This window comes from Chlorocebus sabaeus, chromosome 8 (assembly GCF_047675955.1).
Source record: "Chlorocebus sabaeus isolate Y175 chromosome 8, mChlSab1.0.hap1, whole genome shotgun sequence".
Taxonomy (NCBI): Eukaryota; Metazoa; Chordata; class Mammalia; order Primates; family Cercopithecidae; genus Chlorocebus; species Chlorocebus sabaeus.
The window spans coordinates 4,303,080-4,322,315 of NC_132911.1; the positions used below are offsets into that span (position 1 = coordinate 4,303,080).

The window sequence follows — 19,236 nt, forward strand, 5'->3', positions numbered from 1 at the left end:
TATATTTCTAATAAGTTATATCCTATGCGGAAATCTATTGACATGTAATCCTGAATGCAGCCACCTACTGAACCGATTTATTGCTAAAAGTCAACTATCTTCTCTTTATAATATTTATAATTCATATCATTTTCATGTATTTTTGCATTTGTTAGGATCTGCTGAGCAATGGTACACAATAGTTCTAAAACCAAGGAGTTTATCCTGTTCTTGACTTTCAAGGGACTTTTTATAATAGTTTACCATTAACTATGGTGTTTTCTACAGGCAAATTCACTTATATGATGGTTACCTGTATATTTATGAAAGCGATATATTATTTTAGAGTTTATTGTTAAATATTTATTTTAGAGTTTACTTAAAGTTTAATGTAAAAGAATGAAAATGGTGAGACATGCCTTTCCAGAAAAATTTAGGCATAACTACTGTTCACAGGTTTTCACCTCTTTCATCTGCTTGGATAAGAAGCTGTTGGCCACACAATTCATCTGTGGGGAAATGCTGGGGCTGGGTACCCATAGTCCATGTTGCAGATTCATATATGAGAGGAAAGAAAAAAGCACTAGGTAATTTCTGCCACTGTCTGTGATTGTCGTGAAATATAAGAGGAATTAAGAATGCACATTTTAGCAACTGTCTAAATTCTTACAGTCTTTCCCGCTGCAATAGGAATTTTTAGCTCACTTAAGATTGGGAAGTGGCAAAATGATGTCAATACAATGTCTAAATTACCATATTCCCTAGGCAAACAGAGTTGATGTATTAGCATTATAACCAATAGCAGGAAAGAAAAATGCCTCAGCTCATCTGCACAAAAAAGGAGCCCTTTCTCATCTTTATTCAGAAACTTAGCAGAAAGCATCTTCACCTGGGGGGCTCGCCCCTGTATTGCTTGGCCAGTGACTCATGTCCGGCTGCACTTCTTTCTGAGCCTCCTCCTGTGACCCCACAGACCCCAAACTCAACCCCCACCTATTCCTGCCCAGAGTGCAGCATTCCTACTGGTTCCAGCTGGTTCGCACACTTCCCACACTTCCTGAGAGGGCTCCAGCCGCTCTGTGCTGTCCACCTGCACTTTGTGGTCTCTGCCACCTTGCCAGTTCCTGCGTGGGTTCGTGCTTTGGTGACAAAGGTCAAAGATTTTGAGTGAACTGCAGCTAAGCAGAAAAATACCATAAACCCTGTTATTTTGGGTGCTCGTTTTAAAGAAGTCAAGGTGTTTAATGAATGTATGTATCATGTTTGAAAGGAAAGACTTTTGTCTATGAAAAGTACTGAAGATGTGAACGACATATTTTTGCTTTTTCCATAGAAACCATGTTTTTTGGAACACTTTTTTTCATAGAAACAATGTTTCTTGGAATGCTATTTGCCATAGAAACAATGTTATCATGGGGTTATATTCATGGCCAAAGGCAAAACACCCCAAGTTTTTTTTTTTACAAATGATTACAAGGAACATATTTACCTACTGTTATTATAACTACACACTGCATGGTATAAAGTAGAGCAATACAATAACACAAAACAATCAGGAACGTTATTTGTCTTGAGATTCCCAAGAGAAGATTTGTGTAGGGCAAGAGGAGTGGCTGTTACCATAAAAAGCCGCCGAAGGTCTCCTGAGAACTTTTGGGCTCAGAATGAGAACTCCCAGGAGAAGGCTCCGCTACAGATTCAGTGCAAGGGAACTAAGACACGCAGTGTAGACTGAGAGGAAGTGTGACACCTGGACGTATGTCAGGGGAAAACCCGGTCTGACATCCTAGGATATGTGTGGTGACTCTATTGCCCCACATGCCAGTGTCAATAAATACCGTATGTAAAACACAGGTGCAGAACGAAGCTCTCTCTGTTTGATCGTTTGAAGATAAAGTTGAAGGACAGTTGTTCTATCTAGTAGATACAACTTCAAGTGATCAGGAATGATACGATGACGGTATACAACTTTTCAGAGGGAAGTCACGCCAGTCATATGGTACAACCCCCTGAAATGCACACACCACTGAGCTACTTAGACATGTACGCTGTCTCTGCACACCCTCCTGGTGCATTGCCTCACTGAGCTCCACCTACCGTCGCAGCTGGGCAAGGCGTGGTTCCACTGGTGGTTCCTCTCACAGACGAGGGGCTCGTCGTCACTTAGTGTGTACCCCGGGTCACAGCTGAACGTTACTGTGGATCTGATGCCAAAGTCGCTGCCATGGCGATGGCCGTTCACAGGGATGCCCGGGTCCAGACAGGAGTCTGACTCTAGCGTCACACCTGGATGCACAGAACGAATGCAGTTGATGAGGACTGAAAACAATAGAGACCCACGCCACCGACTACTAAATAGTCTCAGAAATAATCAGACCTGAAACATTATGCAAGTGAATCCAACAATGAAGGGACATAAAAGCCAATGCATTTTCAAACATTTGACCTTGTTTTTTAAAAGGGAGATTTCTATTGTTATGCTGTTTACCAGATGTTATCTACATATAACAACCCTGAATAATTAACTAACTTTTCCTGTTTTTTTGTTCTCTAAGTTTTTCCTGTTCTCTATTTTCACTGCTTTCCCTGTCTCATATATATGAATTAAATACAGAAATATATATGTCTATATTTATATATTCCAGTTAGATTTTGGCAGTTAAACTTTCAAATATATGCATACGTACACCCAAACATATACACATATAATGCAACTAAAAACTGTGCCAGTGTTATTTTTCTAAGGTTGCATCCCATAAATCCATGCAATTTTCAAATTTTATTTTAAGTCAGCTGCTTTCAAGATAGCTACTATTAGCCTTTGCTAAACGATGTGAAAAATCAATGTGCATGAAGTAATTACGTTCATGTCGTTATGAGTTTCTTTTCTCCTCTCACATTTCTCATTTCTCTTTCTTTTTAGAAAACCATATATTTTAAGAGCTAAGGAAAATGAGAATAAGGGAAAAACATATCATTGTAATGTTTACATATGCAAAGAAATAAAAAGCCCTTGTTATTGCTGTGTCACCTCTCAGTAAGTGTGAGAACATTGGAATTAATATCTGAACTGTGAATTAAAAATCTTAAAATATTTTCAAAGACTGTTTCGTCTCTAAAAGTGATCTTTGGGATATTGTTTCTGATCATTGCATATATATTTTTTTCCCAAAATTTGAGTGCTATAACTGGGGTCTGACCCCAATAACTTTTTCTTAAACTGTTATTCTAACACATTTTCTGAACACTAACACATGTCTATTACCCTAAACAACAGGATGTAACTGTCCTGGCTGATGTGCAGCATGGCTGGAAAGCCTTCTTCCAACTCTGGAGGAGCTTTTATTCTGCCAGAGGCAACGTGGATATCATTTGGCTAGAAATATATTACCTACCCGCTGCTGCTCCTCCCTCCCTCTCTCTACATACACACCGCACACATGTACACACACACACACACACACACACACACTCACTTTCAGAGGCATTGTTTATGACTTCTTCCATGACACCCCCACAAACTTTATGCATTACTGACTCTGAATGCACACACAGTACCCAATGCTGGGTGAATTATTTTTTGTTGTTGTTGTTTGTTTACTTTTATTTTAAGTTCAGGGGTACATGTGCAGGTTTGTTACATCGGTAAACTTTTGTCACGGGGGTTTGTTGTACAGATTATTTCCTCACCCAAGGATTAAGCCTGGTGTCCATCAGTTGTTTTTCCTGATCCACTCCCTCCTCCCACTCTCCACGCCCTGAAAGGCCCCAGTGTGTGTTGTTCCCTCTACGTGTCCATGTGTTGTCATCATTTAGCTCCCACTTATAAGTGAGAATATGTGGCATTTGGTTTTCTGTTGCTGCATTAGTTTGCTAAGGATAATGACCTCCAGCTCCTAGCATCAAGATCAAAATCAAGACAAGAATTCCCTCAGAAGAAGAAGCTCTGCTGAGGAAGTGCATTAATCTCTAGGTTTCTGGGTGGTTGTGGGAACACAGTTAACTAAATAATTTCATTTTTTCAAAAGGCCTTCTATGGTCTCTAAACAACAGTGTATGCACATTGTAGCAAAACAGTAATAGAAATTATTACCTTAGAATAAGTGAGAATTATATATTAATGGTTTCAATAATGAAATTTATAAACCATAAACAAAACTTTTCCCACACAAAATTTACAGTGAAAAGAGAAAAATTGTGGTAGAAATAAAAACATAGAATTTAAATGTTGAATTATTTACATTTAAAACTGAATAAACTTTTAAGGTCACAACCGATGCTTAGTTCTGATATTATGCCATTATATTTTCATTCATTTTTAAATAATAATGGGCACCAATAGTGAGTTTCCGAATATGCAGGCATTGTTCTCTTTTGCATGACAAATTGTTTGAATGGAGAGTCCAGGAGAGGAGGACTGTTGAGTGGTAGAATTATGACACTACATTTGATCTCCAGTTCAACTGAAACTGGCCACGTAGAAGAATCCCGAAACAAGAAAATGGTGGGAAAGAACATCTGGAATTTGGCTGGGCGCAGTGGCTTATGCCTGTAACCCCAGCACTTTGGGAGGCTGAGGCGGGTGGATCACCTGAGGTCAGGAGTTCGAGACCAGCCTGGCCAACAGGGTGAAACCCCATCTCTACCAAAAATACAAAAATTAGCCAGGTGTGGTGGTGCACGCCTGTAGTCCCAGATACTCCAGATACTCCGGGGGCAGGGCTGGGGGGAAGAACTTATGGAATTTCATAGCAGGTGATTTATCTCCAATGGGACAAGACATTTATAATATACTAAGATCAGTCTGTGGACACAGGTAGCCAATTTACTTTGTGGGAAAGGCAGGACAAAGTCCTTCTGAGTCATATTTGGAGCATTTTCTTTCCCTTCCTGTTTCCTGCCTGACAGCACAAAGAGAAATACGGACCACCGGACTCTGTTGAAATGATGTCTATATTCAGAGTCTGTTCCCACTCCTTCTTACTTGAACCTTAAAGTAACTATGACTTTTTGACACAAATAGATATAAACAGTATTTTTTTTCAATTGGCTTTTGCAAGTAAGTGACTGAATACATTTGCTACTTAATGAGTAAAGGGAGTTGATTACTTCGCAAATAATCCGTGTGCAGCTCATATGGAGGTACATTTGATAGGAGCAGGGTTCTGCCTGAATCATCAGTCTTTATAAAAGTTCTAGTCCAAGGTAGGAATGAACATTTCCTGAGCATATTTCATATGCCAAGCTTAGAGATGTCACTTCTCACAGCCTCCAAGAGGTTTTAAAATAGAGGTTGAAAAGTCACAGTCAATAAAGTCAGTGAGCCAAGAAATTAAGCAAACTAGTCATGTTACATTATTTACTGATACTGAAAACTGAGCCTTTGCCTGCTTTTCTCCTCTCTCTCTTTCTCACGTATGCATGCATGTGTGTACTTGTGCGTGTTAGCACGCATGTGCTTGTTATATATACCCTTGTGTTGCGTCCGGTACCATTACATCCTGACCACTTTCCTTTCCTTTTCTGATCATATAAAAAGTCACTGAATCTCAGCAAACCAATTGGTATGGTGTGCATGCACATACAAACCACTAAATATACTTCTTTATCACAGTATTTCTTCCGTTAATAACACGATATATGAATCAGACAGTAGAGTATGTACATTTACATGTGATGAATCTTTCTTCTGCCTTCAGAGATTATTAACAAGACATTTTTGACAGCATTTTCAAAAAAAGCTCTGAAATTAAATGGAAAACCTCCATACCCTTGAGAATTCCATTTATTTTCCAATTTCTTACAAAATTATGACTATCTCAAAGCGGTGATTCAAAGATCAACAAACAAGCAGATGATCATTCTGGAGCGAGAATGCAATCACTATTACATATAGACACTGTGCCACTTTCCTCGTAAAGAACGGCTAGACTGTCGCTGGACACTAACATATGAGATGATTCCTAAGACTGAATGCACGAAGCAGAACTACAATTCTAGGTATGCTTTTAGAAAAGTCTCAAAAAAATGACTTCAACACTTCCGTCACACAGTTCAGACAGGCCTTCTGGAGTGAATGCTGTTTACAGTAGCTCACATTGCCTTGCGGCACTGCTGCAAATATAAGGCAGCCTCGAGTACCTGCGGCTGTAATTTCTGCAACACATTTTGTCTGTAGAGAGCTTTGCCACAGGCCTCTCTGGGCATGAAGAAGTGTCATTAATAACTTCACAAAGCAAGGAGTGTTTACAATGTGAAATAGTTATGATGAATCACAAAAGAGATGAACAATACTCTTGTTTTTAAGAGGAATAAACAGTTTGATATAAATCATTCCTGGGTCACAGGCAACCCACTTTTAAAGAATGTGTTGGATGAGTGAGTGTAATCATGTTCTAGTGCCTGCATCTTGGCTTCAGAACCTATTTTGTGGAAGGGTGCTAGACGGCATTACGTGGATGAAGGGGTTGGTAGCATTCATCTCTTCCAGGCTTGCCACTTTTTCTCTGTCTCTGTTTTTCTTGCTGGACTCATTGGTTCTTTTATCCCTCCATGACGTCTGCTGGCCTTGGCCCCTTCCCTCCTGCCTGCCTGCAGGTTCTCTCTCTCCCTGGAGGCCAGGATCTGCGTCTGCCTTCACCTCATTCAGAATCACCTCAAGGACTTGATTAAAAGCTCAGGATGCTGATTTTCATCACGAGCTCCCTGAATCACAATATTTGGAATAGGGGCTTGGGGCTCTACAATTTATTAAGCTCCCAGGGATGTGTTAGCAAACTATGATGTTTGAAGAAACCTGCCCCTTCGGCGCCGGGTAAATGGGGACACCCTCTGAGTGGGTGGCAAGCCTCTGAAAGCCCTCAGATTTCTACGCCACCCACAGAAATAGCAACCGGAACATCTGAGCTGCTGCTCAGGCACCAGTTTTATTTTAAAGCCCTGCAGGTAACTGTTAGGTGCAGCGCCGGTGATAAGCACTCATAAAATCCCAGGCCTTTCCTGACTCATTTTCTTATGACAAGCAAACAAAAAGCCATGTCCTGCACCTCATTCACTTCTGCATATTTCCATATGTCTCTTCAAATACATAGCGACGGATACATAAATAAGAAGCGATCCCAAGTCAAGGTTCAGCATCACATCCCTCTGAGGTCCTGTTTCTCCCTTAAGTCAAGGGAATAGATGGCAAACCTTCAAGAGCCTTCTGGAAGCTCACCATACGCAAGTCTGGACGTGTGCTTAGAGCAGTGAGGCTTTTGAGTCACGGTGCTGGAAAGTTCCACACATGACCATTTCCTGTCTTCACTCGCCAGGTGAGGCCTCCAGTCACTTCTGTGACCACAGAGCTACCTCCTGAGATTTCCAGCAAGGTGGGAAGGAGAAGGAATGCTAGACTCTGCAGCAGGTCAGAACTTTACGACTCTCACACAATGATCACTGTACTAAACAGGCATCATCTTGGTGACAGTTTTCTTCTTTTTAGTGATGCAGAGAAAGAAAAATGGCAAAGAGTATTACTCTCTGAGAGGTACTCCAGGTGATGGAAGGATGCCTTATGAGGCCTGCACTCTACTTTTAAACACAGGATAAATGAAAAGAATTCCAAAACATAGGGTGGTCATTCTTTTAAGATTATAAAAATCGTTGTCAGGACTATTTACATATTAAATTATCATATTATAGTATAATATAATGTGTATTCTATATTTTATATTAATAAAATGTTATTATTATTATATTAGTGAGGATGACAAGCTAAATAGAAGTTTGTGAATAGGCTTTTTATCATTCCCTGATTTTCCAGAAAGAGAAATAAGAAGAAGCCATTTATTTAAATGACTTGGATAAACAAATGAAATTAGTTTCTGCTGCCTTCATTTAGCTTTTGGAACACATTCTCTCAAATGGAACTAGAAAAAGCAAAGTCATCTACAGCTACACAAATAGAGATGAAAAGAAAGGAAAACTGTCCTAATATTTGTCAATGCCTGAAAATAATTATCTCTCTGAAGTTTCATGCACTATATATCTAAGAACCAAGAAATTCTGGTTTAGAAAAAGTTGGGGGGAGGGTGTGAGGATGAGAAAATACAAGGCTTATTAGGAGTCTTACAAATTCAGATCACTGCCATGTTTACACATATTGTCACTCCAAAGAAAAGTGGCAACGTGAATGGATTTTTTAAAGAAACAAAATGTAAAATTTTCTGGTTCTTAAATTTTACTTTAAGCTTTAAAATATGTTACTTTGGAACAAATGTTGTATATCTATATATGTGAAGAGGAATAACTGAGTTAAATTTGAAATTCATCATTAAGTCATTAATAAGCAATTTTCCCTCTATCAGAATATTTTTATCTGAAAGCACACATAACCTTAAGATATACATGCATATGCATGTTTGTGTATAATTATGTGAGTCTGTAAAACAGATAAATGTGCATAAAGGTTTATTAATTTAAATGTGCTGGAGCAGGGCTCAGGGAGAGGTTAACAAGAGTAACAGGAGGTGATGTGGGGAATGGAAGGCAAGAAAAAGAATAAAAGGAGATTGGAAACCCAGCATAGTAGATACGATTCTATGCATGCATTTGTAAAATCATATGTGTGGGTATATATACATTTTAAAAACATCTTAACAACATTATAATAGTGCTTATTTTGAGATAAAGTTCTGAAAAAGAACAACCATAAAACTTTGGCGAAATAAAGGTTTGATTCCTTCCGGTCCAATAGTAATTGCACTCAGTCTCCCTTTTTCCACGCTACTCTTTGAGGGAAGTGTTTTCAGACAGAGAAAACAGTAACAGCTGCTTTGCTTTCTTTTGCATTAATTGGCTAATGTTAAAAATGTATTCCTAGGGGGGATTCCCATCAGCTAGATTTCAGAAGTATATTTGCATAAATATTATTAAAAAATAATACAATTACTTAATCTCATCATTTCAGAAGCTAAAACTTTGGCTTCAGGAAACAAAAAAGGGATGGAATACTTTCCATTTGGAAGTTTGAACTGTCTTGCAAAATACATTCCATCATAATATTTTGACATTTGTTTTAAAATATGTTTAATAATTGTTTTCAAGTATTATTCATGCTTGTTGAAACACCATTAACAATTGTTTGGAATTTGGTAAGGTTTAGCGGGTTTTAATTCCTTCTCCTCTCTTCATTACCTGACTTGCACCCTGTGAAACGTGTCTATCTGTACTCACAGATTTAGTACCACAAATTCACCTAACTCTGTTTTTCTAGCAAGGATCCTTTTCTCCATTGCCCAGGTTAACATAATTTTAGTAATAAATCCTATAAGACTTTTGGTCAGAAAGTATATTTTCTAATAATAAAAGTATATTATTACTTCATGCTGAAGATGAACTCATTTCATTGTCTTTATTATTTTACTTTATCCTAGGCGATGGATACGTATTTTTGAGAGTTAAAAGGCAATAACTCCAAGATGCTCTCTTATGAATATGAGAAGGTTCTTACAATTGCATAGTATGGTTTTGCCAGAGTCAAGCAGGATTAGTAAACCAACACAGTCACCTGCAGGCTGGAAATAAGAACTCAGATTTTCAGTTTTCCCATGCATGCTGCCCGGCCAGGCTGTCAAGGGAAGGTGCAACTCACTCTCATAGTGGATCAGGAAGCCGATGCTGGAGCGGCTGTTGTCAGTGGTGAAGAGCAGGTACATGAAATTCCCAGTGCTGATGAGAAACTGGGGTGCCTGGGTGCCGTGGTACTCGCCGATCAGCGGGGATGAACTGGCTGGCCCGTCTCTGACCTCCAAGGTGTCATAATTGACCTCTGTCTGAAATCTGCAAATACGTACATCCCATTAGAAAAGACGTGCAGAGCTGCCAGCTTACAGACGTGCTCCTGACATCCTCATTCCTTAATCAGAAACCTGTGTACGTTAATATAAAGAAAATAGTTGAAATTGCCCAGATTACAGACGTGCTCCTGACATCCTCATTCCTTAATCAGAAACCCGTGTGCGTTAATATAAAGAAAATAGTTGAAATTACATATGCTTAAAACTTCAGGACATATATAAGGATAGTACGTCCTTTTCTTGATGAGACGGCACAGCTTAAATCCCTTTCTCTTCTTATCTGATATTCTGTCTTACAACATAACAAACACAAGAGGAGGTTTTCATTCAGCTTAAACAAAAATATCATGAACCAGATTAGTTTTCTTAGTTGATTGATAGACAGACAGGTAGATAGATTATTCTCACATAGTAAAAACTCAATTACATATTTTAAACTATTTTTTGGCATTCATTCCCTATTTAACATAACTATAGACATCTGAAAATGGGCACACTAGAATGAAATCGTCTCTTAAAGGAAGATCATTAAAAATGTGTGATGATAGCTTAAATATCTTTCATGAAAAAAAAAAAATCCTGTGCCTTTTTGAATTGCATTATCTCTTTTAAGACATTAGAATAACCCTAGGTATGTTGCCATTTCAGACATGAAAGGATACTTTAATAGCTGGAAAAGTTAGAACAGCTTCCAAAAAGTGCTTAGGTTTTCTTATGCTTCCAGAAAATCTGGCCCGAGATTACACATAAAGTTGCAGCCACCTGGGTCCCCTTTGATGCAGTGTAGGTACCACTCCAGGCACTGAGATAATTTTCTAAATGGGCCCATCTCGTCCTCCAAGAGCTAACCCGGTTTCTGAGTGCCTGACTTTGCTCTCAGGGAGCAGCTTAAGCATCATAAGCCTCTGACTCACTCAGTCACTTTGAGCCAAAGGATCCCACGCAAGCCTGTGCCATTAGCCCCCACCCTCCGTGCTGGATGTTACTGATGAATGGGGAGAAAACTTGCGAGAGGGGAAGCAATCTTAGTGTCGTGGCACGTAGCAACAGAAAAGGATGTTGAAACCAAAGGGCTGTGTCCTGCATGCATTAGATTATGTACACCCTGATTAGTGGAAAGGCACATGATTACACATTCCTGCAACTAGTGAATGTGTACCCTGAGCCCCATTCTTCCATTAGTTCAAACCATTTGTACATCACACGGCTGGACCAGAACAGGGACACAGGCTGGCACATTTGGGATCCGATAGTGCCAACTTTGTCTTGTGACACTACTCTAAATCTTTTTCTAAAAACTGATTTCTTAGTTGTTTGAGTTCAAATTCAAGAAGTCTGGATAAGCGTGAAAGCAATCTCCTTTGATGTAGTCACACTGAAGTTGTCCTATCCTGTTTCTTTAGTAACAGTGAGGACTGACAAAGTCTGACAAAGTGCATATTTCAACAGCTGGAAGATTTCTGGGGTGACCTTGGAAACAGAAACTTCTGGATGTTCTTTGCTGTGGGGCAGCCTAACTAACACACACTGTCTGGCAACACCATCAGCACAGGGCTCAGAATTAGCGTGCACAATCCCATCCTTTAAGAAGGTGTCAGTCCATCGGTCATGGTTGAAAAACACATTTCCTTATGCAATTCATCTTTTCAGAGCTATGTACTATGTCTAGAGTAAAGATCACACATGTCTAAAAATATTAGAAATATTGGGTATTTCCAAATGGAATTTAGCAAAACAGCACACTGAAATAATATTGAATGAACAAGATTGGGAAAAATCAAGCAAATATCTTGCTTCAGGCAACTGAAAATAGAGGGCTAATAAACTGTTCCAGACAAGAATATAGGATCACTACTTTTACTAAATTACTTAAATTCGATATGCTTCTGGGAGTCAGGGTGTGCTTCAGCTCCACCTGCCAATACCAGAAAGTGGAGAAATTAATAAGAAACAAAACGTAATCAACTGAATATTTACAGAGTTAATATTTTTTCAAATGACTGTTATACACAGTAATTCACTCTCTAATATAGTTGGATTTACAAACATTTTCTTTTCTTTTGTTCTGAGAGATTGTCCTATTGCGGATTATTATTATTTTTTCAGAGGCAAGTAAAAAAATAAAAATAATTATTTCAAATAAATATAATTACTGAAAGTTAACTCCTGCTGAAAACCTTTCCTGTATTGATGTTACTATAATGATGTTCATCTATCTTGAGACACCGTAACATTCTAGATACTGACATCCAGAATATAGTCTAATCAAGAAGAAGGCCATTGTTAGAGAAAGCCCCATGCCATGCAGAGAGCAACCTTGAAACACTAGACAAAGATGCCTTCCTAGCCTTTGGTTCACGTGGCTCATGCCAAAGCGTTTTTAGTTTTTAATCATCAGTTTGGTTTCAGTGTTGAGACAAACGGGAAAAACTTATTATGCCGAACTCCAACAGCAGGCTTATGTTTAAATAAACAAATACCTACACAGCCCAGCATGCTTATGTTTTAGATCCTGAAATGCGTTGTTCAATAGCTAAGCCAAGCAACATTCTAGTGACAGTATCACCCATAGGTGATGAGCTGGTGATTGATCCGCTGCCGTACCCCACTGTCCACTCATCATCACTAGCTGCCCTTAGTGACCAGCAGCCACCACCAGAACAGCAGAGCTGATTTCCTCTGCCACAGGAGGCACCTAAGGCACCAGGGGACCCAGAGTGACTTCCATGTGCAATCAGACACCAAGCAGAATGGATTCCAGTGCGGGTCCAAAACCCAGAGTCAGATACAAGGGTCGGACCTCAGGAATGGTCCTCCAGGACCGGCACTTCCTCTACTAACCTCCAGAGCTGGGGCTCAGGGTGGGCTTAGAGATACCACTGAAGAAGAACAAAACGTACAAGTAAGAGCCTGTTTCTGGTAAAGTGTGCTCCTTTGCGGGAACCGAAGAGAACTGCCATCTTTTTAAGGTTTAAGATCAATTTACTAAAAATACGGAAGAGACACACATCATTGAGTGCAAATGAAGACTAATTTTGTTTTCTTACCTATCGAAAGTTATTTTGATAGAGTGGCCTGGTTTTGCTTCAATGATCCATTCACAATTTAAAGAATCCTTATAATACCCTGGCCATCCAGGAGGCAAAATGACTCCGCTGGATGCTGTCAGATGTCCACCACATGGAGCTAAAACAAGATGCACAATATCTATTAGATCAAATGAAACAGAAAGATATGCCATAACAACACCTGGATAAAGGCAAGAATTTGCTTCTGTGTTCATGGATTGAATATTTTCAAGTACCAAAGCAAATCTAATCCCAAGCAAATCGTACATTTATTGAAAGCAGGGTCTATGTATGCTACCTCCATGTACTTATCATTAACTTGAAACAAAGTTCTTTTTCTCTAGTAATGGTAATGTATATGTGAGCTCTCTGTGCTAACTGACTTACCTCATTTAATTGCCAACCACTTCACAACGTACATGCCCAGCTATCTGTAGTTCACATGCATTTGGAATTTAACAAGTATCTATGGATAAGCAAATGTAAAATGACCTCACATTTCAAAATGGATACATACACACATCCTTAGGTGTGTGTATGTATGTATGTATGTGTCTATTTACTTCCATTGTGTGCATTTTATTAAAATAAACAGCCACATGTAACATATAATTTGCGAGTGTTAGGAAACAAAACAAAACTTTCAATCAAATTTGATAAGTATAGAATTAGACTGCATTGACCCTTTTGAAAGGTTATGTGACAGTGATTTCTAATTGCAAAGGAGAAATAAAGTTTGAAAGGGTATATAACTAATGCTCAGTGAAAGTGATTATACATACCTATAACATCTAAAGGAATTTTAAATAGCATATAATATTTCATACCATAATTAAGACTATGTCTCTGGCCACATGTTTTTTTTTTTTTTTTTTCCAGATTTTATGTATTCTCTCTCAAAATTATTTGCCATTAGTAACCATCTTTGTGAATTTATAGATATCAAATAAAGTACATGAAAACACTCCAAAGTAAAAAAAAATGTTTTGGAAAAAATATTTCTTTTATTTAAAAATTGCCATATGTATAATGCAAGAATGCAAAAAGTTTATATCATTTTAGACATATTTTGATGCTAGGAAAAATATGAATTAGTGAAATTTATGGATTTACCAATAGCATCTTAATTTACATCAGAAAACAAATAAAGAAAAAATAAAAGTAAAAAAATTATGGGAAGTGCATGACCATATATTGGAATATATTGGAATTCAAATATATTTGAAGTAACATTTGGAAATTTTGTTATGGGAAAATCTTTGCAATAGAATATTAAACTTCAAAAGCAGGATTTAAAATTGCCCATATATTATAAATATAATGAAATTTTTATTCAGTGAACAGGGGAGTGGAATTTAAAAACATGTTAATAATGGATAGCACTGGGATTGCTTTGTAGATCACATTTTTGATAGTTTTTCTTTTTTTTTTTTTTTATACCAAATAAGTTGCAATTGTTATTTCTATACCTATGCATTATTCTATAGTTTAAAAATATGCAATCAGGGTAATTTTTATGAATTTGAGCTCCTGAAGAACACTTGATTTTTTGTGATAACAATTTTTAAAACAACAAGTTTATACGAATTACTATTTTAATTTTTCTAGTTAAGTTCTTAAATTCACATTTGGAGCCTATGAATCACATATCTATATACATAAATATTATATATAACTTAATTCCTTTGTTTTGTAAAGTGATGCAGCAAATCTTTTTAAGAATACAACTTAAGCAAAATTAAATATATTAAATATATGATGTTTATTTTGTCATGTTTAACCATCCAAAGATACTATATAAGAAAGACATATGGCAGATGCAGAATTCCAAAAAAATTATGATAATTGAGCTATTTCTAAAATCTGCATGAGTTATTTCTATGTCTTATTTTCCATATAAATACAAAATCAAAAGTTTCCTTTATTTTAGTAATTTTTTTATTTTGGATTTTTATGTTTCTTGGAATATATCTAACTTGTCACATATTAATATTATTTTATTATACTCTTACCCATCACTTTATAATTTACAGTGTACACTAGAACCTGAAATGCTTTATCCTGATGACATAGACACTTTAATAATTATACTGTCGATAAGCAAAATTTACACTAAAATTGTAAGTAATAGTCTCAGTAAGTAGATAGTAAGTAAGTAAATAGTAAGTAATAAGTTTGTATTAGTCAGTTTGGATTAGATTACACTGTGGTAACAAACAGCCCTGCAACTGTAGTAGCTACAAGGGGAAGTGAATTTCTCACACATGTGGCATGTCTAGGTCTCTGAGACACAGGTCCCTTCTTCAGTTGCTATGGCAGATGGGAAAAGGTCTTGCGAGGGCAATCAAAGATGCTGAGCCAGAAGTTGAGTACATCACTTCCACATATTCCTAACGGACCAGAACCCATCACAAGGTTCCTTTAATCTACAAGATTCCAAAAAAGACATTCCACTTGATGGAGACCAAAAATATTTGATGAACGACATCAATGATGTTCATATTCACTTAGCTGATAACAAAAAAAGCAAATATACAGATGAGGGGTTTAGAAAGCAATTTCTTCTTTGCTTTCTTTTTTTTCTTTTTTTAAATTTAAATTACAGGGATGAACTCCAATACTGTATTTCTAAAAACAAAAACAAAAAGAAAACACAAACCTTCTTGATTACATGTGCGTTTTTTCCTATAGCTTTATTTTTCATAGAACAGTCTGATTTGGGTTACAGTAATGTTGGCTTGATGAAATGTTATGTGGGAGGCAGCCGCTCTTTTCCATTATCTGCACTAGTGCACAACGCTAAGCTTCTCTAGACTTGAAAGAGAACTCACTCACTCCCCTGTAGGGTACTTGTGTCTTTTTCGATGTTCAATCCTTAATCTTTTTTTCAATTCTTTTCTATGGTACTTTACTCACATTTTATACTTTTTATTTGAGTCATTTTTGGTATTTTATCTTTTGCTAGAAAATCACCCATTTCCTACAGACTTTAAGATTTGCGACCATAGAGTTGATGTTTTCATGTATAGTCATTTTTCCCCAAAATAGCTTGAGTTTTTAATGATGCCACCGAGCTGCATTGAGAAATATGAGCCTGTTAGAAGCAGAACAAAGAAAGAAAGAGAAACCTTTTGCCCAGAGGCCATACAATTTATATTCAACATGTGCCTGGCATCCAAGAAATTCTTCCAGAATAAATAACCTACGCTTTTAAATAAAAAAATTGCTCTATTGTGAGGTTTTCATTGTTTATGTAAAGTTATATTATTTTTGTGATAGGGATAATTTCTCTTTTATGTTACTAAACATCTATAACATTTTTCTTTCCTAGTTCCTTTTATCAGAATCACAGTTTGTCTAGCTTATTGATATTAACAAAGAACTCACTCTTGCTTTAAATTGTTTATAACACTTGAATTTTATTAATAGCATCCTAATTTATTTTTGTTTTTTCTAACTTTTTAATCTTATTAAATTTCTTTATTTTTTGATCATTTTGTTCTACGTTAGAGGACTTAAAGATATACATTTTCCTTGAAACACAGGTTTTGCTGTCTCACATTGTTTCTATTAGAAAGTACTGTTCACATGGCTTCCAGGTGGGATAGCATAGGCATTAAGGTTTGAGTTTCTATTTAATGTAAAATTATAGTGGACTTTTGATGTCAACGAGATATGCTTGTGGTTCTATTTTTATTGCATATTTCTACTTTAATTGGAATATTACAGGGCATGTGACCTATAACTTATTGTAATTTAAGGTTCACTTTATGGTCAACTATATAATTGATTTTTAAAAATATTTTTTTGAGAAAAACAATAAATAGGAGTATTCTGTAAGGGATGTGAGGTTCTTGAAACATTTCTTAAATCAAGTTTGCTATCCGTATTACTCACTACTTCATTGCTATATTACTGTTTTCCCTACTAGACGCATTTACTTCTGAAAGTTGGTTTTCTATTTGTTTTCAGCAGAGGCATTGATTGGGGTACCCACCTGTTCCATCAGAGTGTCCCCTACCTTCTCTGAGGCTCAGCTGCACTCAGTCATTAGGTTTCCCATGCAGGTAGACTTTTAACATCTTTTCCTATTAACCTTTTCTTTCTGCCGAGGGTTTCCTTTGTTAACAACCTATAGTTGGCTTTTGCCTTTAACCTCACCCTGTTTGTGCTGTGGTGCACACTCACCCTGCAGCTTGTAACACATCTGCAATCAGCCTATTACAGTAAAGGACATCAGGGACAGCTTGACTTGTGGCCAGGACAGAACAGAGATAAGAGTGTACTGTTCACTTTAAACTTCTTTCTCCTGAAAATTCATGCTTCCAAATCACAGCCATATGCTTGGCTAGAACATGATTTGCACCCATGACTAACTGTGCACTGTAATTAGTATTGTATATTTGAGCACCACATGTGTATATATTTACTTATTTATAAAAGATGAAAACCTACCCTTTTATTAACATTTTGTACAACATAAAACACAAAAACTGTACATTTATGATACGTGATGGGAATAGATACAAATGAAATTTCAACTATTAAGAATGTTTTCTTGCCCTTCTATGTATCAATATTTCACCCATGGGTGGTGCTTCTCGTCCACCCACAAATTGTTTTTACAGTGTATGAAAAGGGTGAACATCAGAATGCCCTCCTTTACATTTAGTATCACCAGATGATACAATAAATAGGACTTGGTTAGAAGTTTCTACTTCTCCTCTGAGGTCAGGAGTTCAAGATCAGCCTGGTCAACATGGTGAAACCTCTGCTCTACTAAAAATACAAAAATTAGCCAGGCGTGGTGGCAGGTGTCTGTAGTCCTAGTTACTCAGGACGGCTGAGGCAGAAGAATTGCTTGAATCTGGGAGGCGGAGGTTACAGTGAGCTGAGATTGCACTACTGCACTCCAGCCTGAGCGACAGAGCTAGACTCTGTCTCAAAAAAAAAAAAAAAAAAAAAAAAGCGTTTCTACTTTGAGTAATGGTGAGTAACTCTGGAGGTGGGCCAGGGCAGGATGAGGTGGTGAAGGATCATAGCCCCATCACATTGTGGTTGTCACGGAGGAGTTTAATGCTCCACACCTAGATCCCAGCTCTGCTTAGACTCCTTGATAGAGATTATGGGTCTGAGAATGTCATTTCGAGGTATTTGAAACAGGGGAGAAATTCTCAACTGTATGTGATATTTAATATATATTCCTTTTCTACTCCCTTACTTAAAATAAATACATGTTGACAAAGACAACTGAGAAAATAAAAATAAACTAAGAGGGAAAAATCACCCATAACCATAATTAACGTTTTGGTGTGTAGCCTTCTTTTTAGTGTTTTACAAAATGATTATCATGAGACATGTATGTATCTGTGGCACATGTACCCCCATCCTTTGGTCTTTCACATGCTCAGGATACCTGAGACTCTTTGATCTTACGATCTTTGTACTGATGCCTATTATTCTTCATGATTTATCTAACTAATCCTCTGCTGTTTAAAGTTGAATCATTTCCAGCTCTTCACTGCTATAGTCTTGCAGAAAACATTCTTGAAAAAAATTGTATAGTTGCTTCACTATTTCTTTATGATATTGATCCAGAAATATAATTTATGACTCAAAAGACAAGAACAATTTTAAGAGTCCTACTAAGAATTTTCACGACAATACCATGATTTTATATCATCTATAGCATGACTAGGAAATGCCAGTTTCTACATAACCTTTTCAATAATACATCTTATTCACCTGTTTAAATCTATGCTAACAAGATAGGCAAAAATGGTATTTTACTTCTTTTCTTTTTAAATTTGTACTTCTTTGATATATACTGGAGGTAAGTTTTTTTAAAAAATATTTTCTTAGGTTATTGTGCACTGACTATTCTGATATGGAATGTGAACATACACTCTAAACATTTTTAAAATGAGTAATTATCAGAGGCAACATCTTTTTGCTTAAAATATTTTCCTCTCTATATTTATTAGATAAGTAACCAGAACAGAAATACAAAGAAGAAAATTAGTCGGTATTTACGTCAGCTGTAAGGAGAACAACAAAACAGTTAACTCTAAGCAACACTGTTATAAGTTGAATTTCATCCCCTCAAAGTTCATACATTGAAGTCCTAACACTCAGCGCCTCGGATGGTGACTGTATTTGAAGATACGGTCCTTGCAGATGAATTTAGTTAGGATAAGGTGTTGTTGGAATAGGGGGACCTCAATCCAATATGACGTGTCCTTTTAACAAGGAGAATTTAGACACAGGGACAGAAACACACACACAGGGAGAGCTCCTTGTGAGTCTGGAGGCAGAGATGTGGGTGAGGCTTCTCCAGCCACGGAATGCTA

General features: G+C 37.1%; 1 protein-coding gene across 2 annotated transcripts in view; it reads right to left on the reverse strand.

Moving 5' to 3' along the window:
• The window catches only part of CSMD1 (CUB and Sushi multiple domains 1), a 1,948,922-nt gene that overhangs the window by 432,298 nt on the left and 1,497,388 nt on the right, over nt 1-19,236 (reverse strand). For both annotated transcript variants that reach the window (XM_073017922.1, XM_007961594.3), the window contains exons 16-18: nt 12,866-13,004; nt 9,614-9,801; nt 2,077-2,265 (exon numbers count right to left, since the gene is read on the reverse strand). In XM_073017922.1, coding sequence (XP_072874023.1) covers nt 2,077-2,265; nt 9,614-9,801; nt 12,866-13,004 — 516 coding nt within the window. The remainder of the gene's footprint in view (nt 1-2,076; nt 2,266-9,613; nt 9,802-12,865; nt 13,005-19,236) is intronic.